This window comes from Theropithecus gelada, chromosome 8 (assembly GCF_003255815.1).
Source record: "Theropithecus gelada isolate Dixy chromosome 8, Tgel_1.0, whole genome shotgun sequence".
Taxonomy (NCBI): domain Eukaryota; kingdom Metazoa; phylum Chordata; class Mammalia; order Primates; family Cercopithecidae; genus Theropithecus; species Theropithecus gelada.
Window position 1 is genome coordinate 132,329,162 of NC_037676.1, and position 26,801 is coordinate 132,355,962.

Sequence of the window (26,801 nt, forward strand, 5' to 3'; positions counted from 1 at the left end):
ACTTCTTTGGTAACTCTTATAAAATCCTCTGAGCTGTGATGTTCTTTAAGGTAGGCATTTATTTTCTTCTTTATTTTTTATTTATTTATTTTTTCAAGATGGGGTCTCACTAAGTTCTAAGTTGCCCAGGCTGGTTTTGGACTCCTGAGACCAACTGATCCTCCCACCTTGGCCTCCCAAAGTGTTAGGATTACAGGTGTAAGCCACCACACATGGGCCTTTTTTTTTTTTTTTTTTAAAGAGACAAGGTCTTGCTCTATTGCCCAGGTGAGAGTGCAGTGGCATAATCATAGCTCACTGCAGCCTTAAACTCCTGGGCTCAACTGATCTTCCCGCCTCAGCCTCCCAAGTAGCTAGGACTACAGGCATGCACCACCACGCCTGGTTAATTTTAATTTTAATTTTTTTTTTTTTTGTAGAGACAAGGTCTCATTGTATTTCCCAGGCTGGTCTCAAATACTTGGCTTCAAGTGATCCTCCTGTCTTGACCTCCCAAAGTGCTGGGATTACAGGTGTGAGCCACTGCACCTGGCCTGGTAGGCATTTCTTTCTAGCACTGTGCTCAATGCTGAGTCTTCAGGGCTAGATATCAAATCTTACACTTTCCCACTTAAATGAGCTGTAACAATCAAAACGTCAAGGTCAATTTTATGTTTGGGGAACGAACTGTTGCATCCACTAATTCCCTTTCCAGGTAGAAAACATTCCAAACAAGTGATTACTAATGCAGGTTGCATGAGCTATACATGAGTAAATTTGAGACCAACAGGGCTGCAGAGGCCCTCTGGCTCTGCTGTGGTCATTCACTCTGCTGTCGCACAGATGAGTCATCATGTCAGGGGCTGCTGCCTAATGCGCACAGGCCCAAATGTCCAGAGTCCTCATTTAACCTTACTCTTTGGCTTCTCAAAATGAGTCTCCATTTTCCAAAGATGGTGTGAGTTTTTATGTCTCTGTCACCTTGCCCCTTACGTTCCTTTCCCCTGCAAGGAAGGCCTGTCTCCTTCCAGTTTTGGTGAATTCCTATACAACTTTCAAAGAACACCTTTAGAGTCACTTTCTGGGAATTTTTCCATAGCTGACTTGACCAACCCTTGTAACCAGCTTCTTACCAGGAGTGGTTAATTAGGGGTGCAGATTTTGGACCTAGACAAGTGTGGCTTTGAATTCTAGCTGTACTGCTGACCAGTGGGTATGAGTTTGGGCGACTTCTTATTCTGCTAAACCTCAATTCCCTCATACATAAACTGGGAACAACCATGGTACCTACTACACTATATGGATATGAGTATTAAAGGAAATAAACTATGAAGTATGGGACACAGTGCTAGACCACAGGAAGCCTGACACAAGGTAATATTATTCAAAGCTCTTCAATGGCATGAAACAGAAATGATGCTAATATAACTCAATGAGTGGTCACTTCAAAGAATGGACCCTGCTTTCTATGTCTTTGTAACACCACTTTTTTTGTTGTTTGTCTGAGACGGAGTTTTGCTCTTATTGCCCAGACTGCAGTGCAATGGCGCGCGATCTCAGCTCACCGCAACCTCTGCCTCCTGGGTTCACTGATTCTCCTGCTTCAGCCTCCCAAGTAGCTGGGATTATAAGCATGTGCCACCACATCTGGCTAATTTTTGTATTTTTAGTAGAGGCGGGGTTTCGCTATGTTGGCCAGGCTGGTCTTGAACTCCTGACCTCAAGTGATCCACCTGCCTCAGTCTCTCAAAGTACTGGGATTACAGGGGTGAGTCACTGCGCCTGGCCGATAACACCACTTTTTAACACAATGTCTGGCACAGAGCAGTCAACAGTCCCTGCCAGCGTCTGGTTGACAAGAATCCTGTCACTCTCATAGCTATGCAAAGGCTACCTGCTGCGCTTGAGAAGAAAAGTATGGCTTAGAAAATATTCTGAAAATAAAATAGTACTGAAAAGAGAACAATGAGGAGCAAAAATATGGAAGCAACTCAATCCCTTTTTTCTCTCTGTGCAATTTGGAAAACGATTTTAGTGTATCATACAGATGTGTTTAAGAGAGACCTGGAGATACATCCTGGACAGGCAATGGAAGAAAGTGTGGCCAAGACTCCTGGTCACCTACTATAGCTTCAAAGCTACAGGAGAACAGTTTGTGGAAAGAGAGGGGGCAGCGAATGGCCTGGTTGTTACAGGAGTATTCTGGAATAGTGAATTACTATACAGGCCTTGGAGCTGGAAATGGGTTCAAATCTCAGTTCTGCAGTTCCTGGATTTGCGATCTTATGCAAGCCATTTGACTTCTCTGTGCCTAATTTCCTCATCAGTAACTGGGACAATGACAGTCCCACTTCCAAAAAGTAGATATGTAATAAAACAAACAACAAGAAAAACCAAAAAAGCAAAAACCAAAAAAGCAAAAAAAAAAAAAAAAAAAAAAGAAGTAAATATCCATGTCTCAGACATTTCAAATATTGAGCTTTTTTACCTGGAAGTCCCAGGCCTGCAATATAAGCAGCAAACCAATTTTTGGTATAGTTTTTCATCCATTATTTGCTCTATATTAAATAAAAATACAATTCTAACTCCCAGTGACCAAAGATGAGGAATGTGAGTGATTCCCAGAGGTCACTTTGTCAAGGACTGGTAGAACCTGGATCAGAACTTGGGCTTCTGGAATGTTCTTTCAGTGCATGTTATGGTTTCCCACGTGCACTGCAGACACTTCTCTAAATGCCAAAGGATGGAGGGCCAGGGGGAGGGGGGAAATTGCTCTCAGGTGTTAATTACAAGAGTCTCAAGTGTGAGAATAGCGTTAGTCTTCAGGCTATCATGAACCTAACAATTAGTTGTATTTCTTTCTTTGCTCTTGCCTGTAAGAATCTTAGGGTCAAATCCATGGCTTACTTCCACACACTGTATGTGACTTTTTATTACTCACTTTGTGGAGAAATCACACTCCTGGAATTCACCTTACTCTGCTACCCTTATTCTCCCTTCGTCCTCATTTCTTATTATTTAAATTGTGTTAAAATATGTGAGTCTGTTATAAAGTAGGTTATAAAAAAAAGAGGAAGGCTGGGTGAGGAGGCTCACACCTGTAATCCCAGCACTTTAGGAGGCCAAGGCAGGAGGATCACTTAAGCCCAGGAGTTCGAGACCAGTCTGGGCAACATAGTAAGACCTTGTCTCTACAAAAATTAAAAACTAGCTGGGTATAGTGTGATGCTCCTAGAGTCCCAAGTTACTTGGGAGGCTGAGATGGGAGGATCACTTGGGCCCCGGAGGTTGACGCTACAACGAGCCGTGATTGTGCCACTATATTCTAGCTGAAGCAACAGAACAAGATGCTGTCTTAAAAAAAAAAAAAAAGAAAGAAAGAAAAAGAAAAAAGAGGTTCAATGAAATGCAACTTCAAAAATCATAAAGTCCCTACAAACCCCAAATCTGTCCACAGGACTATTTGTTTTGCTATCAAAAGCCTGCGTTAGAAGTCTCCTGAGACAGATGGCTGGATTCATCACAGAAGCAGGACTTCAGTAATGTAATGCTGGGGCTATTTTGGGCATTGTGGATGTTGTGGTTCTGGCAGGGAAAAAGCCTGGGGTGGCCCTCCCTGCCTGGACAGCATGGGAATGGCATACCAGAGTGCCATGCTGCAGATGGATGAGGAGGCACAGCTAGCAGAGCTTGTGCTGCTTGCCAGGTGAACCATGCTAAGTTGATCGCCTTCTCCACACCTCAGTTTCATGGGCACAGAAACCATTGCTGTGAGGAGAAAGGGATGGTGGGCCTGCATTTTGCGAGCACAGAGTGGTGCGTGGGGAGGGTGAGGAGGGCCGGCTCTTAGCCACACAGGCTGCAGGTGAATCCTGGCCCACAGGTACTAGCTGTGAGAAAGAGTGTAAATCACTTAACCTTTCTGCGCCCTGAAGTTCAGATAATAGCATTTTCTCTCTGTGTAACTATGGTTAAGAATGAGGTATGTTAACACATGCAAAGTGCTCAACACAATGCCTAGCACTCTGTGAGGCGCTTACAAGTGATGGTCTTATAAAATATTACGTATGCAGTGTTTTATCCAAAGATTCTAAAATAATGAAGAATTGTCATTTTCTTTTGTCTTACAAGCCATAAACCTGTATTAAGAATTTATGGGCTGGGTGTGGTGGCTTATGCCGGTAGTCTCCGGTTTGGGAGGCCAAGGCAGGTAGATCACATAACTCAGGAGTTTGAGACCAGCCTGGGCAACATGGTGAAACCCCGTTTCCACAAAAAATACAAAAATTAGCTGGGCGTGGTGGTGCACACCTGTACTCCCAGCTACTCAGGAGACTGAGGTGGGAAGATAGCTTGAGCCTGTGAGGTGGAGGCTGCAGTGAGCTATGATCACGCCACTGCACTCCAGCCTGGGTGACAGAACAAGACCCTGTCTCAAACACAAAGAAAAAGGAGTTTATGAAGGCACGAAATGGAATTTGAGAGGGGGAAAGATAGACTCTTTGTAATGAAGGAAGTGTGGCCTTCTGTGAAGTAGATGCATTAAAGGTTACAATCTCTGGTCCTCGGTCTCACAAAAGTCTCAACATCAGCTGCCTTGCTTATTTCCTCCTGCCTATTCCACTCATCTTCCAAGGCCAAATGCAAGATCTATTTCCTTCTTAAACCACCTTCTACCTCCTTCTTAAAGGTCAACATGGAGGATTGGGTGGGGCTAATCATCAGCATAGAAAGTGTGATCATCAGCGGAGCCAAGACCTGTCAGTCATGGCTACTCTGCAAAGAAGCTGAATGTCAGAGGTGCCCCGAGACCAGAAACACAAATAGCGGGGAACCAACCAAGGGTACAGGCTTCAGACTTGACAGGTGGGCCGAGTTCAGTGGCTCAAAACTATAATCCCAGCACTTTGAGAGGTCGAGATGGGTGGATCACTTGAGGTCAGGAGTTCAAGACCAGCCTGGCCAACATGGTGAAATCCCATCTCTACTAAAAATACAAAAATTAGCTGGACGTGGTGGCAGGTGCCTGCAATCCCAGCTATTTGGGAGACTGAAGCAGGAGAATTGCTTGAACCCATGAGGTGGAGGTTGCAGTGAGCTGGGACTGCACCACCGCATTCCAGCCTGGGTAACAACAACAACAACAACAACAACAACAAAACCCAAAAAAACAAGAGAGAGAACTTGACAGGTAGAAACCTCCTCCTGGCTGAGGAAAGAGGCTGCTGTGAAGCAGGCAGAGGTCATGGGAGTGATGCTAGTGCTGCTGTATGGATGGCTAGTGAGACTAGTGGGTACAACAGAGTGGTGGTGTGAACAGGTGGCCTAAAACAGATTGGGACAGGAGGCCTCGAGTCTTGCCTAGTTTACAAGTTTGATTCTGTATTTAATGTTAGGCAAGCGATCAGCATGAACCCATTGATCTACAGAATGGAGAGCTGCTGACAATAACCATAACCCCCAAATCTCCCCTGTGAATCTGGAGGAAGAAATCCTGGGCACAGTGGGGAGAGGAGTACATCTGGCAGTTACATGACAGCTTTTTCTAGTCTTCAGAGAAGACTAGAAAAAACAATGGCCAAGACAGGGATTTGAGACTTTTGAGGTTGTTGGTATGGGTGAACATATTTTGCACGTGGGTTGGATGTGACTCTTTGGGGGTCAAAGGACAAGCTGTGGTAAGCTGAAAAATGGCCACCCAAAGATATCGAATCCTGATCTCTGGAATTTGTAAATGTCACCTGACTAGGAAAAAGGGAGACAAGGAGATTATCTTTTTTTTTTTGAGATGGAGTTGATTTACTCTTGTTGCCCAGGCTGGAGTGCAATGGTGCGATCTTGGCTCACCACAACCTCTGCCTCCTGGGTTCAAGCGTTTCTCCTGTCTTAACCTCCCGAGTAGCTGGGATTACAGGCATGTGCCACCACGCTCAGCTAATTTTGTATTTTTAGTAGAGATGGGGTTTCTCCATGTTGGTCAGGCTGGTCTTGAACTCCAGACCTCAAGTGATCCGCTCACCTCGGCCTCCCGAGACAAGGAGATTATCACAGAAAATTCAGGTGGGTCCTGAATACAATCACATGTACATTTATGGGAGAGAGGCAAAGGCAGTTCTGAGAACACAGAGAGGCGGCGGCAGTGGGGAGATGACTATGAAGGCAGGGGCTGCACCACTCCACGGAACACCTGGAGTCACCAGAAGCTGAGAGAGGCAAGGAACAGATTCTTCCCACAGGGCCTCTGGAAGGAGCAACCCCCTGCTGGATTTTGGACCTCTAGCTTCTAATACTGAGAGAATAAATTTGTTACTTTACAACATCCAGTTTGCGGTATGTGTTACAGGAGCCTCAGGAAACTAATGCAGGTTTCTCCAGCTATCCAGCAAAATGCTAGGCTGAGAATAAGGGTAACAGTAGCTAACATTTATTGGGTGCTGCCTATGTTTTGGTTGTTTTTCATGTGTTCTTCTCATTTAATCTTCATGATAACTCCACATGCAATACAGACACTATTACTAGCCCCATATTATGGTTAGAGAAGCTTTGGCACTGAAAAATTCAAAGATACTTGCTGAAAATCACAAGGCTATTGAGTAGTAGAGATGGAATGAGAATCCAGAGAGCATGACGCTTGAGTCCACCTTAGAGCACTTTGCTGAGAGAAGCAGCACATGCCCTCAGAAGGAGTTCATGTACTGGGAAAGACAGGCAAGGAAACAGCCACTGTGATACCCACTACACCAGTGGGGGCAAAGGGTGGGAGTGGGGAGTTTTATTGGACTGTGGAAGGCCTTTTAAGTAGATCCCAGGAGAGCAGGTCTTGAAAGATGACTAAACATTAACATAAAGAAGTAGAGGGAAGAAGATTCTAGGTTGAGGGCATACTGTGAGGCTCAGATCTGAGAGAAAAAAATAGAACTTTGGGGAATGTGGTGTACCTCAAGGTGGTGGGCATGTTCAGCTTTGGGGGTGGAGAAGGAAGGCCTGGTGAGAGCTAAGGGTCTGTTCTTTCACTACCTGCTCATGCCTGGTGTCTACTCCCCAGTCCTGATCTCTCACAGTTCAAAGGCCCTGATCCTCACGGGCTGAGAAGAGATGGGAGGTTTAGGGGAACATAAGAGCGCTAGAAAGGTGCATCCACAGAGGGAAGCTGCAGGCATCAGAGAGGAAGGTTGTCTAGGAGGCTGATCCCCTAAATGCCTTGCTGATGACCTGTCGGGCCCTGCCTTTGGCTTCTAGAATACAATGTCAGCAGGAGGCGGGGAGGGATAAAACCAAGCAGTAATAATACAACGCAGACTGCAAGCACCAGGATCAGAGCAACTATAACCTTTCTAAGGAGAAGTCCAGCTGTGTATGAACGTACCCATACAGGCCCATTACTGACCTGCGTCTGTAGATAGTATATCTCACATACATGCATGTACACCAACATATGCTTTCTAAAATCAAAATTTAAAATAAAAATTAAATTGTTTTTTAAATTTAAAATTTTGATTTCAAAAATCAAAAGTCCATGCCACGTGGCAAACTGTCACTGTGGCTGAGGACAGATGATGATTTTTGTCCTTCAAGGCTGGTTGTAGGTGAGAGGCTCTGAGCTGGTGACAAACTGACAGACAGAACAGCGTCCTCATCTGGAAAAGGTTCTAATGCCCCCAGCTCACTGTCAGGTATGCTTACAAAGTAAATTTTGTTTAATAAAAAATGCTCCCTGACCCACCAACAATGGGGGGAAAAGCGGCCAGCTGCTAGTCTTGCTCTTGAGTGATGTGAAAATCTAAAAAAGTGATGATTTTCAAGCCGGAAAGCAGAAATTTGGTACATTTATTTGACGAATGTTTGAGTCTATACAACGTGAAAAAAGGCACTTTAAAGCTTACAAGAAATAAAACCACTTAAACAAGAGGATTAAAATTTAGAGAAAATTGGAAAGGAGGTTAATTTGTGATATGAAAATCTGCATGTGAAACTTGTGACTTTCATGGAATGTTATTTGGGGGAAAGGCCTTTCTGACGAAATCTGGGGATCCTGAAGGCCTTACACAGCAGCCTCTGAAAATGTCAAGGACATCCTTAGTCTTTATGTACACACGTGCTAACATACCTCAATTGTTCTTGCCTGGCTTGTGGGAACTCATTCATTAACACCAAACTCCAATGTCTCCTCCTCTCTAAACCTTCCCTGGCTTTCCTCCAAAGTCTGACACTCAGTTTTCCAGCATTTCCAGTGTTTAGACAACACGTCTATCCTGATAGTAAAGAACATGTGCTCTAATGATTTACCCACATGTGTACTGCATTAGACCATGAGCTCCATGAGCATATGGACTGAGAAGGCCCAAGCAAGGGGCATAGTAAGTGCCTCAAGGAAGCAAACAGACTCAGAGAATGAATGGCTAAATGCACACACATGCTTGCCACACACATAACCCAGGGTGTCTGGACCAGATGGTGAACAGGTGACAATCAGCAACCACACAATGTAACTTTCCCCCAAAACTCGAAACACAAAAAATATGAAGAAAGCCACAATGAAACTCCACAGCAGGAAGAGGTGAGACACACAAACTAACATATTTATTCAGCAAAGCTTCTGTGTCTGTCTGTCATGGGCCAAGACCCTGTTTGGTGATCGGGTGACCCCTAAGTCGCTAGCAGGCCAGTAGTAAAGATGGAAATTATGTCCCTTGTAGACGGGAATTTGTCATGTGCAATCAATGTCACTGAAGTGATTAACAAGCTGACTCTGGGCAAATTTATTCATTCTCAAGTGATTACTGAATATTCACTATGTGTCAGGCACGGTTCCAGTAAACACAGGTGAGAACAAGACAGACAAGGTTCTGGCTCTCATGGAGCTTACATTTTAGTGGGGCAGCTTACATTCTGTGATAAGGTGTTTGGGAGAAAACAGGTAGGGAGGGAGCTGCGTTGGAGAGGAGGGTCAGGGAGACAGACATGCCAGCTGAGAACTCAAGGATGAAAGGGAGGCAGCTGTTCAGAAAGCATGACAGAGTTCCAGGGAGTGGGAGGGCCCTCAGGAGGCAGAGGATGGTGTATCCAAGAAGTGAAAGGCAGCCAGCCCTCAAGACAGAGTGGCAGGAGAGGGTCTCGGAGATGAGTCCGATCGTGCAGGGCCCTGTGGGCCTTGGTATAGGGAGCTTGCATTTATCTGAAGCTCAGGAGGAAATCTTAAAAGGGTGTTAAGGAGAAGAGTGACGATGATCTGATTTATATTATATAAGAAAACCATTCTGGCTGTTGTGAGGAAAATGGATTATTTTGCTTTTCTGAGCCTCTGTTTCCTTATATATAAGAGAGACTAATAATACCTACCTCACAGAGTTGCTATTATAATTGAGTAAGATTTAGGAAGTGCTCAGCACCTTTTAGCTTTTATTGGCCTAAATAGTTTTCAAAATGTTACTTTGCCTTAAGAGACAGGTAGAATCATGTCATATATACCCGAGTCAGCACCCAGCATGTATGTGCTTAACGGGCCACTGCCCAGTGGAACCCCACATGCTGCCTGGCCCCAGCAGCTTTGGCCCTGACTTTAGGATAACTTACCCCAAGGAACTGCGCCTTTGTTTGGGGGCCCGTGAGGTAGTGGGCTGGGAGGGTCGGATAGGGTTCTCTTGTGTCCTGGTGGTGGGGGAGGAGGCCTCTTCTTGGATAGGGTGGAGCTGCCACTAGAGGTCTGGGTGCTTAGAGGGAGTGTTGAAGGTGGGCCAGTTGGACCTAGAAAGGAAATTGAATGGGGGCAGGAAGATTAATCCCAGTCTCACAGATACAAAACAGCCAGTATGCAATCACTTCCACACATCAAAATGTGGTATGATACACAAAGACAAAAGCAAAAGGCTGGATATGGCTAAGTCCATCAATCTAATAACTCACAAATAGGGTTTTAAAAATTTGGTTAAAAAAAAAAATGGCCAGGTGCAATGGCTCATGCCTGTAATCCCAGTACTGTAGAAAGCTGAGGTGGGAGGATTGCTTGAGGCCAAGAGTTTGAGACCAGCCTGGGTAACATAGCAAGACTCCGTCTCTACAAAAATCTAAAAAATTAGCCGGGCGTGGTGGTGTGTGCTTGTAGTCTCAGCTACTTGGGAGACTGAGGTAGGAGGATCACTTGAAGTCAGGAGTTCGAGGATACACCAAGCTATGATTGTGCCACTGCACTCCAGCCTAGGCAACAGAGAGAAAAATTTACAACAAAGGTAAGAGGAGTGTGTGCTTTAAGGAACAAAATGCCAGTCAACACAATGCTACTGGGTTTAGATCATTTAGGTACAATGGGAAAAATAAACACACACGCACATCTTAAAACAGTAACTCCTTAGAATCATCACAAAATCTACTGAGGGAGAAATCACACATCACTACCAGCAAAATCAACAGAGAAAGAACAGGGTACAGGCTAAGCCTTCACTGGGCCACAAGCTGAAACATGAAATGGTTCATATAATAGAATTTTTCTCCCTACAACTTTTTCTTTTAGTCAGCAAACTGCCTTAAGTTTTTCTTTAAAAAAAAAAAAAAGGCTTTTCTAAATAATGAAGAAAGAACTGGACGTACAGCGTTACCTGGAAAAAAGAGAAATCCAAAAACCCTTTGCTCTAGAAACCAAACCATCTGTTATATTGGAAGCCTGAACAACATTTATATAAATTAGACACTGATTTTTATAAACTAAAAAAAAAGACTCAACTTTCTCCAGAGCTAAAGACAAGACAGCAGAAATGATAGTAATATTCCACATACACACAAAAATGGGGTTTGTTTTTAAAAGCTGTTAAGGGAGTAGTGTATTTGATCTTAATTTTCTTTATTCAAAGTGACAATGAAGTGGTTGGTGTGTGCCAGGTATTCTGTGCTGGGCACTTTCACTACCATTGCTTTATTTAAGGTGTATGGTTTAACTGTGTTCATGGCAAAACTGCTTCTGCAAACATTAAGAAAAAAAAGCTAGGACCAGGCACGGTGGCTCACACCTGTAACTCCAGCACTTTGAGAGGCTGAGGTGGGCAGATCACTTGAGGTCAGGAGTTCAAGACCAGCCTGGCCAACATGGTGAAACTCCATCTCTACTAAAAATACAAAAATTAGCCAGATGTGGTGGCGCACGCCTGTAGTCCCAGCTGCTCGGGAGGCTGAGGCAGGAGAATCGCTTGAACCCAGGAAGTGGAGGTTGCAATGAGCCAAGATCATGCCACTGCATTCCTGCCTGGGCATCGCAGTGAGACACTGTCTCAAAAAAAACAAAAACAAAAAAAAGCTAAGAAGACTGTCATACTGAATGTTTAACACAGATTAGTAGATATCTAGTAATCCAGAAGGGCTCCAAAAGAGCTTTATACATTCTTTGTACTAAAAAAAAAAAAAATCTAATTAGCTGCTGGTCTCCTTCCTTGGTATAAAGTAAGCTTTCGTATTTCCCACTGTCAACTACTAGTCCCTACCATATTGACTTAAACCATCATTTCTCTAAGATAGGCTAGTTCTGAAAGTAAATACTGTTAATCTCAGTAAAATTATCATCTGCTTTAGGTTTAAATTGCCAGGCTATATAATTTGCTTCTTTGTCCCACTGATGTGATACACAATGGAAGCCTGATGCTTGCCCCAAATCAACACTTAATTAGAGTATCAGGCACAGCAGCTTTCAGATACTATTTTACTTTTATAACAATACAAAGATTGTTATTATGGCCTTGCATCTGCCTAATGCTTTGTAGTTTTCAAAATGTGTTTATATATGCTATTTCTCGACTTTTTTCCTAGGTTTATCATTAAAGCAATTTTTTTTTGAGACAAGGTTTTGCTTTGTCATCCTGCTTGGAGTGCAGTGGCACGATCACAGCTCACTGCAGCCCTGATCTCCTGGGCTCAAGCAATCTTCCCTCCTCAGCCTCCTCAGTAGCTGGGACTACAGGTGTGTATCACAATATCTGGATAATTTAAAAAAATTTTTAAATCTTTTGTAGAGACAGAGTCTCACTCTGTGGTCCAGGCTGGCCTTGAACTCCTGAGCTCAAGCGACCCTCCCAAAGTGCTGGAATTACAGGCGTGAGTCACCACACCTAGTCTAAATTAAAAAAAAAAAAATGTTTATGGATACTAATAGTTGTACCTCTTGATTTTCATACCAACTCTGTGAAGTATGTGGGTCAGACAGTATTGCCCTAATTTTGCAGCCAAGAACTCAGAAGCATGATTAAAGTCACAAGCCATGAGGGGCAGAGCTGGGATAAGGCAGGTGTCCAGGATTGGCGAGGCACTCACCCCATCAAATGATGCTGCTGGTTCCTGAAAGCCAGGGCAGCATTTCCTGTGCTTGGCACATGAGGAAAACAACAACAAATGCTCAGTATCAGGAAGTGTAACTTTCCTTTTGGAAATAAATGGATAATAGATAATAGACAATGGTGAGGTTCTCTAGCAATTTCATCTTTATCGCCATCTAGGGACTTTCTGAAGCAGATGCAGTTCCCTTCCAGGAAACAAAAATTGTCAAAGACAAAACGCTATTGGAGCCATGTCTCTGAGCAACACTGCATTATATATGTATGAGACTCCAGGAGATATTAGACCAAAGAGGCATCCTGTAACCATAAACGACGCAAAATCCAACCTCCTGAATCATTTCAAAAATTAAGGAATTAGTGCGTCCTATGCCATTATATACTTCTGACTTCCTTCATATTGCTAATTATAATCTCTAACTATTTAAGTCTTTGTTTACTTATTTGTTACCTGACTCTCCCACAAGACTGGGAGAGTTCTATTAGTGCTAGGCTTTTCTCTGGTTTTGTGTAGATGACTCAACCACTACTTCCATCTTTTTAGGCCAGTGATTTTTTTATTTTTATTTTTTGAGATGGAGTTTCACTCTGTCGCCCAGGGTGGAGTGTAGTGGTGTGATCTTGGCTCACCGTGACCTCCCCATCCCGGGTTCAAGTGATTCTCCTGCCTCAGCCTCCCAAGTAGTAGCTGGGACTACAGGTGTGTGCCACCATGCCTGGCTAATTTTTGTATTTTTTGAAAAGACAAGGTTTCACCATGTTGGCCAGGCTGGTCTTGAACTCCTGACCTCAGGTGATCCACCCACCTCCAACTCCCAAAGTACTGGGATTACAGACATGAGCCACAGTGCCTGGCCAGGCCAGTAATTCTTAAGGAGGCCAATACGTTTCACTTAGGGTGACTGATCAGAAACAAGTGGGGAGAATTAGCAGGAAGGAACAGTGTTAAGTGTGAAAAGGGATATTCAATTTTATAATCTTACACCTGGAAAACAAACACACAGACCTATCTATTGTTTTGTAGTAGAAGCTACAGAAAGGAAGATGCTACAAAATCTTCGCTGGCAAGGCATGAGTTAAAATAAGGTTGAAAAACACTATATATAAAACCCCAGAAACGCAGACTTAAAAAATGTTTGAAGACTTAAAGAGCTCAGAAGACTTCCAAAATTAGTAACCAGTCCCACAGCATTAAAAGGGATCTTTTATGCAAAATAAATCTGAGTACTGTTTCAGTCAGGAAAAAAGCAATTCTGGTAAGATAAAGAAAGTGGAAACAAAATAAAATGGAACACAGCATCAAATGCAACACAAAAAAGGGTGGGGAGGCAAGATTAGTGAGTGGTGACGGAGATGTAGAGGTGACTAAGAGGCAATTTTCTCTCCTGAACTCTGCCAGAGGCCTGTGGAAGTTAAGAAGAAAGTGCCCCAAACCTCATTTGCCACTAATATTGGCTACCATGTGAAATAACTGTCTATATCTTCTTAAAAACATGGGTCTAGTCTTCCAAAGCTTCTATGAATAAATCTGAGGTTAAATAATTAGAAGGTCTTCTAAGAGGAGACAGAGTACACCTCATTCTTCCTGAGGGTTTACATGTTAGTTTAGCGTCAGCTGTCACATTCAAAGAAGCTGAATCATCTAGGAGCATGTATTTTCCATGAGAAAGCATCCCCCGCCCTTAAACAGAGGTGGATGACAGGACTAGTGTTCTGCAGGGTGAGAAGGCAAGCCACATATTTATTTTTAAATAATCCATGATCAGAAAAAGTCTTTGAGGCCGGGCATGGTGGCTTACATCTGCAATCCCAGCACTTTGGGAGGCTGAGGCATGAGGATCACTTGAGGCCAGGAGCTTGAGACCAGCCTGGCCAACATAATGAAACCCTGTCTCCACTAAAAAATACAAAATTAGCTGGGCACGGTGGCACACACCTGTAATCCCAGCTACTTGGGAGGCTGAGGCAGGAGAATCGCTTGAACCTGGGAGGTGGAGGTTGCAGTGAGCCAAGATCATGCCATTGCACCCCAGCCTGGGCGACAGAGCGACAGTTCATCTCAAAAAAAAAAAACAAAAAAAAGTCCTTGAAAAAAAAAAGTCCTTTTGTGGACACCTACTGGTGCCTGTTTTCACCACCCTTCATCCTTGAGGCACTTCTGGGTCCTCTTTTGGGTGTCAGGTGCTGTGCTCTGGACACAGGCCTGTCCTCAAGGCACTCTGTTCTGTGGCTTCTCTCCTCACCCGCCCTGTTCTCTAGGAGTTCTAAATGTGTCTTCTGATCTGTTCTTCACCGTCCTCCCTTGTTAATGGCCCTCCCTGCACAGACAGCATCCTCAGCCCTGACCCTGGCTATGCCTGGGTCTCTTCCCACATCTCCAACAGCCTCTTGGTCACTCCATTTGGACATTCTGCTGTGCCTTCAACTCAAGTGGTCGCCACTGAACCTACCTGATGTGCTGCCAGAGCACCTCAATGTCAGCCTCGGGGATGCCTCTGACTGAGGTCTATGTCAGAAGTGTGCCCGGCATACGGCCAGGGTTCAGGAAGTGCACCCAGGCAGTGCATTGCAGAAGTGACTATGCTCACTCTAGCAGGCCCACAGGCAGTTTTCAGGCCAAAGCTCTTGTCCCACATTCCTGGGCCCAGCAATTTAGTCTCTCACAAGGTGGCAGCTATCTCCTGAGACTCTCCCAGGAAATGACATTCTCTTCTCACTGAAGCTCCCTTATGGGAAATCGATACATTCTTAAACTATGAAGGTGGTTTGAGAATATCTCCCCAAACAGTACTCAACAACAAGGCAATCTCTCCACTTAGCCCGGAAAAAAATCTCCTGGAAATCATTCACCTATACCTAAATATATATACCTTAAAAAACGAAAATTCATTCCTAAAATCATAATCAGCATGCTTTTCAAATCTCTTCCTCCTCATCTTGCATTTTCTGGAGCTACCATTTACTGAGTATTATGTGCTTGAGCTAAAACACAGTATTTAAAATTTATATTGTAAAATATAATTATCATTATTGTCATCATTATTATCCATCTGAAGGATAAAAAGACCCAAGGCTCAGAGGGTTTAGGAACTTAGCGAGTCACAGCAAATGAGCAGCTCTGTTCAGGCAGAACCCTGTTCTGTCTGACTCAAGCAAGACCAGACTCTCAGCCTTGACAACAGCTTGCTTCCCTTTCTCTAAATGGCATCATATCCTTTCTGGCTAGAACTTTCAGGGACATAACCGGTTATCACTTCACTTCCACATTCTCATCTTTAAACAATTATTATTATTATTTTTTGAGATGAAGTTTTGCTCTTTGTTGCCCAGGCTGGAGTGCAGTGGCATGATCTTGGCTCACTGCAATGTCTAGCTCCCGGGTTCAAGTGATTCTCCTGTCTCAGCCTCCCAAGTAGCTGGGATTACAGGTGCCCACCACCACTTCCAGCTAATTTTTGTATTTTTTTAGTAGAGACAAGGTTTCACCATGTTGGCCAGGCTGGTCTCGAACCCCTGACCTCATGATCTGCCTGCCTGGGCCTCCCAACATGCTGTGATTACAGGTGTGAGCCACCGTGTCAGGCCTAAAAAATTTTTAGTTGACACAACTGTACGTATTTATAGGATACATAGTGATATTTCAATACATGTGTACAACGTGTAATGATCAAATCAGGGTAGCTAATATCCATCATCTCAAAGATTTATCATTTCTTTGTGTTGTGAACATTCAAATATCCTCACTTGTAGCTTTTTGAAAATACACACTAAATTACTTTTAACCAGTCACCCTACAGTGTTACAGAACACAGGAACTTATCCTTCCCATCTAACTGTAATTTTGTATCCATTAATCTGGCCCGTCCTCTGCTCAACCCCTTCCCAGACTCTAATAACCTCTCTTACACTCTCTACTAACATAAGCTCTTTTTTTTTTTTTTTTTTTTTTTGAGACGGAGTCTCACTCTGTTGCCCAGGCTGGAATGCAGCAGTATGATCACAGTTCACAGCAGCCTCAACTTCCAGGGCTCAAGTGATGCTCCTACCTCAGTCTGCCCAGTAGCTGGGACTACACGTGCATGCCACCAGGCCTAGCTAATTTTCTTTTTTTGCAGGGGGGGACTGAGTCTCGCTCTGTTGCCCAGGCTGGAGTGCGGTGGCACCATCTCGGCTCACTTGCAAGCTCCGACTCCTGGGTTCACACCATTCTCCTGCCTCAGCCTCCCGAGTGGCTGGGAATACAGGCACCCACCACCACGTCCAGCTAATTTTTTTTGTATTTTTAGTAGAGACGGGGTTTCACCATGTTAGCCAGGATGGTCTTGATCTCCTGACCTCGTGATCCGCCCGCTGCGGCCTCCCAAAGTGCTGGGATTACAGGTGTGAGCCACTGCGCCCGGCCAGGCCCAGCTAATTTTTTAAGAAAAACTTTTTGTAGAGATGGGGTCTCACTATGTTGTCCAGGCTTGAGCTTTTTTGTTTTGTTTTGTTTTAGCTCCCACATGAGTGAGAACATGCAGTATTTATCTTTCTGTGCCTGGCTTATTTCACTTAAAATAATGTCCTTCAGGCTCATACATGTTGCAGCACATGAAAGGATTTCATTCTTTTTTCTTTTTTCTTTTTTTTTTTGGAGACAGAGTCTTGCTCTGTCATCCAGGCTGGAATGCAGTGGCATGATCTTGGCTCACTGCAACCTGACCTCAGGTGATCCATCCACCTCAGCCTCCCAAAGTGCTGGGATTACACGTGTGAGCCACTGTGTCCAGCCTACAGGATTTCATTCATTTTTACGGGAATAATATTCCATATGTATATATACACCACATTTTCTTCATCCATTCATCTGTTGATTGACATTTAGACTGATTCCATATCTTGGCTGCTGTAAATAGCACTGCAGTAAACGTGGGGTGCAGGTATCCCTTTAATATACTGATTTCCTTTCCATTGGATAACTATCCAGTAGCAGAATTCCTCAGTAGTATGATAGTGTTATTTTTAGTTTTGTGAGAAACCTCCATATGGTTTGTCATTAGTACTAATTTATGTTCCAACCAACAGTATATAAGAATTCCCCTTTCTCTGCATCCTCATCAGGATTTGATTTCTTGTCTTTTTGATGATAGCCATTTTAACTGGAAATAGATAATATCTCATTGTGGTTTTGATTTACATTTCTCTCATGATTAGTGATGTTGAGCATTTTTTCATATACTTATTAGCCATTTATATATCTTCTTTTCTTTTTTTCTTTCTTTTTTTTTGAGACAGAGTTTCACTCTTGTTGCCCAGGCTGGAGTGCAATGACGTGATCTCAGCTCCTTGCAACCTCCGCCTCCGGGTTCAGGCGATTCTGCTGCCTCAGCCTCCTGAGTAACTGGGATTACAGGTGTATGCTACCACACCCAGCTAATTTTGTATTTTTAGTAGAGATGGGGTTTCACCATGTTGGCCAGGCTGGTCTCGAAGCCCTGACGTCAGGTGATCCACCCGCCTCGGCCTCCCTACGTGCTGGGATTATAGGCATGAACCACCACATCCGGCCTCTACTTCTTCTTTTGAGAAATGTCTATTCAGATCCTTTGCCCATTTTAAAATCACATTATCATTATTATTTTGCTGCTGAATTGAGTCCCTTGTATATTCTGGATATAAAAGTCCCTTGTAAGATGAATAGTTTGCAAACAGTTTCTGCATTCAACAGGTCGTCTCTTTGCTCTGATTGTTTCTTTTGCTGTGCAGCAGCTTTTTTAGTTTGATATAGTCTGCTTTGTCTATTTTTTTGTTGCCTGTGCTTTTGATGTGTTACACATATAATTTTTGCCAAGACTAATGTCCTGAAGTGTTTCCCTTATGTTGTCTTCTAGTAGTTTTATAGTTTTGGGTCTTATGTTTAAGTCTTTACTTCATCTTCAGTTGACAGATACCCAGTTTTCTCAGCAAATTAAAGAAGGATCCTTTCCCCAATGTATGTTCTTTGCACCTTTATCAAAAATCAGTTGGCTATAAATATGTGGATTTATTTCTGGGTTCTATGTTCTCTTCCACTGGTCTATGGGTTTATTTTTACACCAATACAAAGCTGTTCTGGTTACTATAGCTTTGTAGTATATTTTGAAGTTAATAGTGTATTGACTCCAGTTTTTTTCTTTTTGCTTAGTATTACTTTGGCTATATGAAGTCTTTTGTGCTTCCATATGAATTTTAGGATTGCTTTTTTCTATTTCTATGAGGAACATCATTAGTATTTTGAAAGGGATTGTATCGAATCTGTAGATTGCTCTGGGTAGTATGATCATTTTAACTACATTAATTCTTCCAATCATGAGCATATGATGTCTTTCCATTTTTAACTGTCCCCTTCAATTTCTTTTACCACTGTTTTTTAAGGTTTCATTGGAGAGCTCTTTCACCTCCTTGGTTAGATTTATTCCTAGGTTTTTGTTTTTTTTGGGGGGGTAGCTATCATAAAAGGGATTGCTTTCTCAATTTTTCGTTCTTTTTTTTTTCTTTTTTAATGAGACAGGGTCTTTCTCTGTCACCCAGGCTGGAGTGCAGTTACAGTGATCACAGCTCACTGCAGCCTCCCGTGCTCAAGTGATCTTCTCACTTCAGCCTCCCTACTAGCTGGGGACTACAGGCATGTGCCACCGCACCTGGTTAATTTCTTTGTGTGTGTGTATATGTGTGTATGTGTGTGTGTGTATACACACACACACACACACACATATATATATATATATATTTTTTTTTTTTGTAGTGATAGGGTTTCACCATGTTGCCCAGGCTGGTCTCAAACTCCTAAGCTCAAGCAGTGCACCCACCTCGTCCTCCTAAAGTGCTGGGATTATAGGTGTGGGACATCACACCCGACTTTTTGTTGATTTCTTTTTAAGCTAGTTTGTTACTGGTGTATAGAAACGTTACTGATTTTTGCATGTTGATTTTGTATCCTGTCACTTTAATGAATTTATTCATCAGTTTTAAGTGTGTTTTTGGTGGCGTCTTTAGGTTTTTCTATATAGAAGATCATGTCATCTGAAAAGAGGAACAATCTGACTTCCTCTTTTCCAGTTTGGATGCCCTTTATTGCATTCTCTTGCCTGACTGCTCTAGCTAGGACTACTTCCAGTACTATCTGAGCAGGAATGGTGAAAGTGGGCATCCTTGTCTTCTTCTAGTTCTTAGAGAAAAAGCTTTCAGCTTTCCCCCATTCAGGATGATTTAGCTGTGAGTCTGTCACATATGGCCTTTAATTATTTTGAGGTATGTTCCTTCTATACCTAATTTATTGAAGGTTTTTATTAGGAAGGGATGTTGAATTTTATCAAATACTTTTTCTGCATCCATTTAGATCATCATATGGCTTTTGTCCTTCATTCTGTTGATGTGGTATGTCACATTTATTGATTAGTGATGTCGAACCATCCTTGCATCCCTGGGATATATCACACTTTATCATGGTGTATTATCTTTTGATGTGTTGTTGGATTCAGTTTGTTAGTATTTGGTTAGGATTTTTTGCATCTATGTTCAACAAGGATATTGGCCTGTAGTTTTCTTTGTTGTGTCCTTGTCTGGTTTTGGTATCAGGGCAATGCTGGCCTCATAGGATGAGTTAGGAAAAAATTCCTTTGCCTTCAATTTTTTGGAATAGTTTAAGAACTGGTGCTAGTTTTTCTTTACTACTTATTTATTGATTGAGACAGGGTCTTGCTCTGTCACCCAGGCTGGAGTGCAGTGGTGTGATCTTGACTTACTGCAGCTTTGACCTCCTGGGCTCAAGTGATCATCTTGCTTCAGTCTCCTGTGTAGTTAGCATCACAGGTAGGTGCCACCATGCCCAACTAATTTTTTATTTATATTTTTTGTAGAGACAGGGTCTCACCACATTGCGCAGACTGGTCTCAAACTCCTGGCCTCAAGTGATCCTCCTAACTCAGTCTCCCAAAGCATTGGGATTACAGGCATGAGCCACCATATCCGGCCTAGTTGTTTAAATTTTAAAGATTTGGCAGAATTCAAGTAATAAAGCCATCTGGTCCTGGGGTTTTCTTTGCTGGGAGGCTTTTTATTACCGATTCCATGTTGTTACTTATTATTAATCTGTTCAGGTTTTCTATTTCTTCCTGCTTCAATCTTGGTGGTTGTTTCCAGGAATTTGTCCATTTCCTCTAGGTTTCCTAATTTGCTGGCCTATCATTATTTATAATAGTCTCCTACAATGACCTTTGTATTTTTGTGGTATCAGCCTCTTTTTTCATTTCTAGTATTATTTATTTGGGTCTTCTTTTTTTTCTTTTCTAGCTAAAGGCTTGTCAATTTTTTTCATCTTTTCAAAAAAACACAACAGTTGTTGCTTTTCTGTATTGTCTTTTCAGTTGCAACTTTATTTATTTCTGCTCTGATCTTTTTTCTTTCCTTTTACTAATTTTGGATTTGGTTTGTCCTTGCTTTTCTAGTTCCCTGAGGTGCGTCATTAGGCTGTTTATTTGACATTCTTATTTTTTTATTTTTTTGAGATGGAGTTTCGCTCTTGTCACCCAGGCTGGAGTGCAGTGACGCGATCTCGGCTCACTACAACCTCCGCCTCCCGGGTTCAAGTGATTCTTCTGCCTCAGCCTCCTAAGGAGCTGGGATTACAGGCGTGTGCCACCACGCCCAGCTAATTTTTGTAGTTTTAGTAGAGACGGGGTTCCACCATGTTGGCCAGGCTGGTCTCGAATTCCCAACCTCCCTCAGGTGATCCACCCGCCTCGGCCTCCCAAAGTGCTGGGATTACAGGCATAAGCCACTACACCCAGTGATGTTTTTCTTTTTCCATGTAGGCATTTACTGCTATAAACTTCCTTTTTAGTATTGCTTTTACTGTATCCCACAGATTTTGGATACATCTTCGTTTTTTAAGGGTCAGTTCAAATGTAACCTCATCCAGAATCCTTCTCTAATCCATCCCCTCTTCCATGGAACACCTGCTCTATCTCCGAGCTTCCAGGGCTTAATGGCACTAGATATTCTCTACTATACATTACAGCTACAATTTCTCTTCCTTTCCAGATTGTGTGCTTCCACAGGGCATGATCTGTATTATCTCCACAGCTCTCATGCCAGGGCCCGGCACGTTCTGGGTACTCAGTATACGACTGAAAAAGTACAGTAGAGGTTCTTCTTCAAAGACTTTCCTCCCTGTCTAATTAGGAATAAATAGTAACTTCTCTTAGAAGCAAAATTTATTCAAAGACCTGTGCTAACATTCTTAAATATCTACTAGCCATAATAAAGAAATCAATGAACTTTATGTTCTTAGCTCCCACAATTTAGCCTGAAAATTTGCCCTGGCATGCTTATACTGGTTTAAGCAAGCATCACGTCATGGCCTGTTCCTCTTCCTTATTTGAAGGTGTTTTTACCTTTCTCAGCATTCCACAAGTTACTTCCTCCTTCCTTTGTTCTTCTCTGCCTTTGCCTCTTTTAAAAAGTTCTAAGTTACTAGACAATTAGGACAAATACAAAATATGAGGTCCCGTTCCAGCCAGTGGAAACTGGACACAGCAATAGGATGGACATGTCAGGTTATAAATGACCCTGTCTCATTTGTTTGGTGTATTCTCGTGGCAAAACTGCTGGCAAGTGTACGCTTTCTACAGAAAATACAAAAAGGGCCTTCCTGAAAAAATTAAATTTATGTTCAAGTGCTATTTCTTTAGCACTGGGAAATAAGCATTTCAAATAACGACTATAAAGATAATTCATGGTGTAAGTCAGGAAGATGTTTTTTCAATATCCTTGTATATCTGGTTTTTAGTTACACACAGAAAAACCAAAGGTTTCTTACACTGGGAGACCAAATAAAAGTATAACTGAAGTTTCAAAGAAAAGAAAAGACCTAGAAGATGGCTTAAAAATTACCTTGACAGTTTCTGAAAAAGTTGTCTGTAGAAATATAATTTACACATTCTAAACTGCCACATAGGAAGGGTAATGACAAAAGTTATATCTATCCAACTTGGGACAAAACACATGAAGATTTTATCACTTTCTTATAGTTTTCTTTTTAAATTTATTTTTAATTGATAACATATATATTTATTACGTGTAACACATCGTTTTGAAATAAGTATACAGTTGGACCTTTGCATCTGGGAGTTCTACATCTGCAGGTTCAACCAACCCTGGATTAAATATATTCAGGAAAAAAAAACCCCACAATAAAGAATAATCCAACAACAACAAAAAACAAACAATATAGTATAGCAAGCATTTACATAGCATTTACATTGTAGTAGGTATAAGAAGTAATCTAGAGATGATTTAAAGTACACAGGAGAATGTGTATAGGTTATATGCAAATACTACACCATTTTATATAAGGGACTTGAGCATTCCTGGAGTTTTGGCATGGGATGAGGTAACTGTACATTGTGAAATGGCTAAATTGAGCTAATTAACAGATGAACTACTTCACGTATGTATCTTTTTGTTTGTAGCAAGAACATTTAAAATCTACTCTCTTAGCAATTTTCAAGAATACAGTACATTATTAACTAGAGTCACCAGGTTGTATAACAGATCTTTTGAACTTATTCCTCCTAACTGATCTAATGGTTTTCATAGCATAAAGCTTAAAAGAGTGGAAAGCTTATGTTAATTACTTTAAAAAGTAATTAACCTTATATTTATACAAAGAAAGACTCAGTGTAGAAGGGAGGAGCTGTTATCTCCACATTCAGATGGAGAAACAGCCATGGTGGAGTAGTGTGTGCTGGAACACTAGAGTAAGTCAGCAGGGCTGGCCAGGATTACAGGACAGGCTGGTGTCCATGATATGTGCCACACTGCTCTGTCAACTGATTTCCACACAGGAAACAGCATTAGCTATCCATCTGTCCCTTCCACCTCCTTCTATGACACTGATAATTAAGAAGAAAGGGCCGGGTGCGGTGGCTCAAGCCTGTAATCCCAGCACTTTGGGAGGCTGAGACGGGCGGATCACGAGGTCAGGAGATCGAGACCATTCTGGCTAACACGGTGAAACCCCGTCTCTATTAAGAAATACAAAAAACTAGCCGGGCGAGGTGGCGGGCGCCTGTAGTCCCAGCTACTCGGGAGGCTGAGGCCGGAGAATGGCGTGAACCCGGGAGGCGGAGCTTGCAGTGAGCTGAGATCCGGCCACTGCACTCCAGCCTGGGCAACAGAGCGAGACTCCGTCTCAAAAAAAAAAAAAAAAAAAAAAAGAAGAAAGTACTGGGATTCAAGAGACTTATGGCTGATTCTTTAACAATTACTCACCCACCCCTGAATGCCAGAGGCACAACAAGGATTTCCTCTGCTTCCCTTTCCACACCCTGGCAGTCAGGTAACTTAGCTAGAGAGCCTCAGTCAAGGTCAATATTCAGGGCAAAAATCACAGACGATACTCTGGGTCAGCACTAGGTGATTCACGTGCAATGTCTTTCGAAGGACAGGGGGAAAAGATTTAAAAAGGCCAAAAACCCAAATGCAAACCAAACCCAAACAAAAAAAAAAACACCCTAAAACAAAACACAAATCAAGGGTGACAGCCTATGGTAAGCTTTAATATCAAGCCACTCAAATGACTGTCTTCCCATGAGATAAAAAACCGCAGGAAACTGTAAAGTCATCAATATATGAATAATACCACTGATAGGAAAATATTTCCCATGCGAGTCTGAATCATGCAGTAGTGCGCTTTCATGGTGGCAGGCGCTGTCATACACTGAGCAAGTCTTCACCCTTTCTACTCTTTTTCCTATCTACTGCCACCGATCTCCAAGGAAAGTTGGAGAAATGTCTAAAATGCACACACAGCTGTGTGTGGACACAACTGCTGCAAACATTTATTAGATTTTCAGCAAGTCAACTATAATACCCATGGACATCTGGTTTAGTTTTACAAGTGTCCCCTCCTTACCCTGGCCACCTATTGCTGTACACGCTTTCACTGATTCTTTCTGCTGTTGTTTATGCATTCGACGAGCAATAATGAGCATCCTACTCTGTACCAGGGATGCAAAGGCAGCTCATTCACAGCCTTTGTCCTTGAGGAGTTCTACTCCTAACTGGAAGAGTGCATTGAAGACTTCCCTAACCCTCTCTCTGAAGCTGTGAACAGCACTTCTCTTTCCTGTTCCTCCAGGAATGCTCCCTAACTGGCCCCAGGGGCATATTCTACTGTGTCCTCTTTCCCTGGAGCCCTAAGAGTGGGAGGTACTTCTTCCTTCTTTACATTTCCAGTGCCCAGAATGTTTGTTAACCTGAACACATGCAAGAGGATTGAACAAACTTGTATTTACTGAATGCTCACTATGTGCCAGTCACTTCACAGACATTATTTCATGCACTCTAAACAAGGTAGACATCTAATCCTTATTTTTCAGTTGAAGACTCTGAAAATCAGAAAGATTGGCTCAATGTTAGGATGAGACAAGTACGGAGCAGGATTGGGCCTTATGAGGAAGAAACCATAGGGGAGTCTGCCCTGTGGCCCAGGTTGGAGAGAAGTGGCATAATCTCGGCTCACTGCAAGCTCTGCCTCCAGGTTCATGCCACTCTCCTGCCTCAGCCTCCTGAGTACCTGGGAGTACAGGCGCCTTCCACCAAACCTGGCTAATTTTTTTTTTGGATTTTTAGTAGAGACAGGGTTTCACCGTGTTAGCCAGGATGGTCTCGATCTCCTGACCTCGTGATCCGCCCGCCTCGGCCTCCCAAAGTGCTGGGATAACAGGTGTGAGCCACCATGCCGAGCCCATAGTTTCTCTTTTTAAATTTTATTATTTATTATTTATTTTTTATTATACTTTAAGTTCTAGGGTACATGTGCACAATGTGCAGGTTTGTTACATATGTATACATGTGCCATGTTGGTGTGCTGCACCCATTAACTCGTCATTTACATTAGGTATATCTCCTAATGCTATCCCTTCCCCCTGTCCCCTCCCCACAATAGGACCCGGTGTGTGATGTTCCCCTTCCTGTGTCCAAGTGATCTCATTGCTCAATTCCCACCTATGAGTGAGAACATGCAGTGATTGGTTTTCTGTTCTTGCGATAGTTTGCTGAGAATGATGGTTTCCAGCTGCATCCATGTCCCTACAAAGGACACAAACTCATCCTTTTTTATGGCTGCATAGTATTCCATGGTGTATATGTGCCACACTTTCTTAATCCAGTCTGTCACTGATAGACATTTGGGTTGATTCCAAGTCTTTGCTATTGGGAATAGTGCTGCAATAAACATATATGTGCATGTGTCTTTATAGCAGCATGATTTATAATCCTTTGGGTACATACCCAGTAATGGGATGGCTGGGTCAAATGGTATTTCTAGGTCTAGATCTTTGAGGAATTGCCACAATGTTTTCCACAATGGTTGAACTAGTTTACAGTCCCACCAACAGTGTAAAAGTGTTCCTATTTCTCCACCTCCTCTCCAGCACCTGTTGTTTCCTGATTTTTTAATGATTGTCATTTTAACTGGTGTGAGATGGTATCTCATTATGGTTTTGATTTGCATTTCTCTGATGGCAAGTGATGATGAGCCTTTTCTCATGTGTTTGTTGGCTGTATTATGAATGTCTTCTTTTGAGAAGTGTCTGCTCATATACTTTACCCACTTTTTGATGGGGTTGTTTGTTTTTTTCTTGTAAATTTGAGTTCTTTGTAGGTTATGGATATTAGCTCTTTGTCAGATGAGTAGATTGCAAAAATTTTCTCCCATTCTGTAGGTTGCCTGTTCACTCTGATGGTAGTTTCTTTTGCTGTGCGGAAGCTCTTTAGTTTAATTAGATCCCATTTGTCAATTTTGGATTTTGCTGCCATTGCTTTTGGTGTTTTAGACATGAAGTCCTTGCCCATGCCTATGTCCTGAATGGTATTACCTAGGTTTTCTTCTAGGGTTTTTATGGTTTTAGGTCTAACATTTAAGTCTCTAATCCATCTTGAATTAATTTTTGCATAAGGAGTAAGGAAAGGATCCAGTTTCAGCTTTCTACTTACGGCTAGCCAATTTTCCCAGCACCATTCATGAAATAGGGAATCCTTTCCCCATTTCTTGTTTTTCTCAGGTTTGTCAAAGATCAGATGGCTGTAGATGTGTGGTATTATTTCTGAGGGCTCCGCTCTGTTCCATTGGTCTATATCTCTGTTTTGGTACCAGTACCATGCTGTTTTGGTTACTGTAGCCTTGTAGTATAGTTTGAAGTCAGGTAGTCTGATGCCTCCAGCTTTGTTCTTTGGGCTTAGGATTGTCTTGGCAATGAGGGTTTTTGGTTCCATATGAACTTCAAAGTAGTTTTTTCCAATTCTGTGAAGAAACTCATTGGTAGCTTAATGGGGATTGCACTGAATCTATAAATTACCTTGGGCAGTATGGTCATTTTCACTATATTGATTCTTCCTATCCATGGGTATGGTATGTTCTTCCATTTGTTTGTGTCCTCTTTTATTTCACTGAGCAGTGGTTTGTAGTTCTCCTTGAATAGGTCCTTT

The 26,801-nt window shown here is 42.5% G+C and overlaps 1 protein-coding gene across 5 annotated transcripts in view; it reads right to left on the minus strand.

Annotated features, from left to right (window-relative positions):
- ASAP1 (ArfGAP with SH3 domain, ankyrin repeat and PH domain 1) overlaps window positions 1-26,801 on the minus strand; it is a 399,692-nt gene that overhangs the window by 30,279 nt on the left and 342,612 nt on the right. For 3 of the 5 annotated variants that reach the window (XM_025393735.1, XM_025393734.1, XM_025393736.1), the window contains one exon: window positions 9,553-9,723. The exons of the other annotated variants lie outside the window; for them this stretch is intronic. In XM_025393735.1, coding sequence (XP_025249520.1) covers window positions 9,553-9,723 — 171 coding nt within the window. The remainder of the gene's footprint in view (window positions 1-9,552; window positions 9,724-26,801) is intronic. 5 annotated transcript variants of the gene reach the window in all.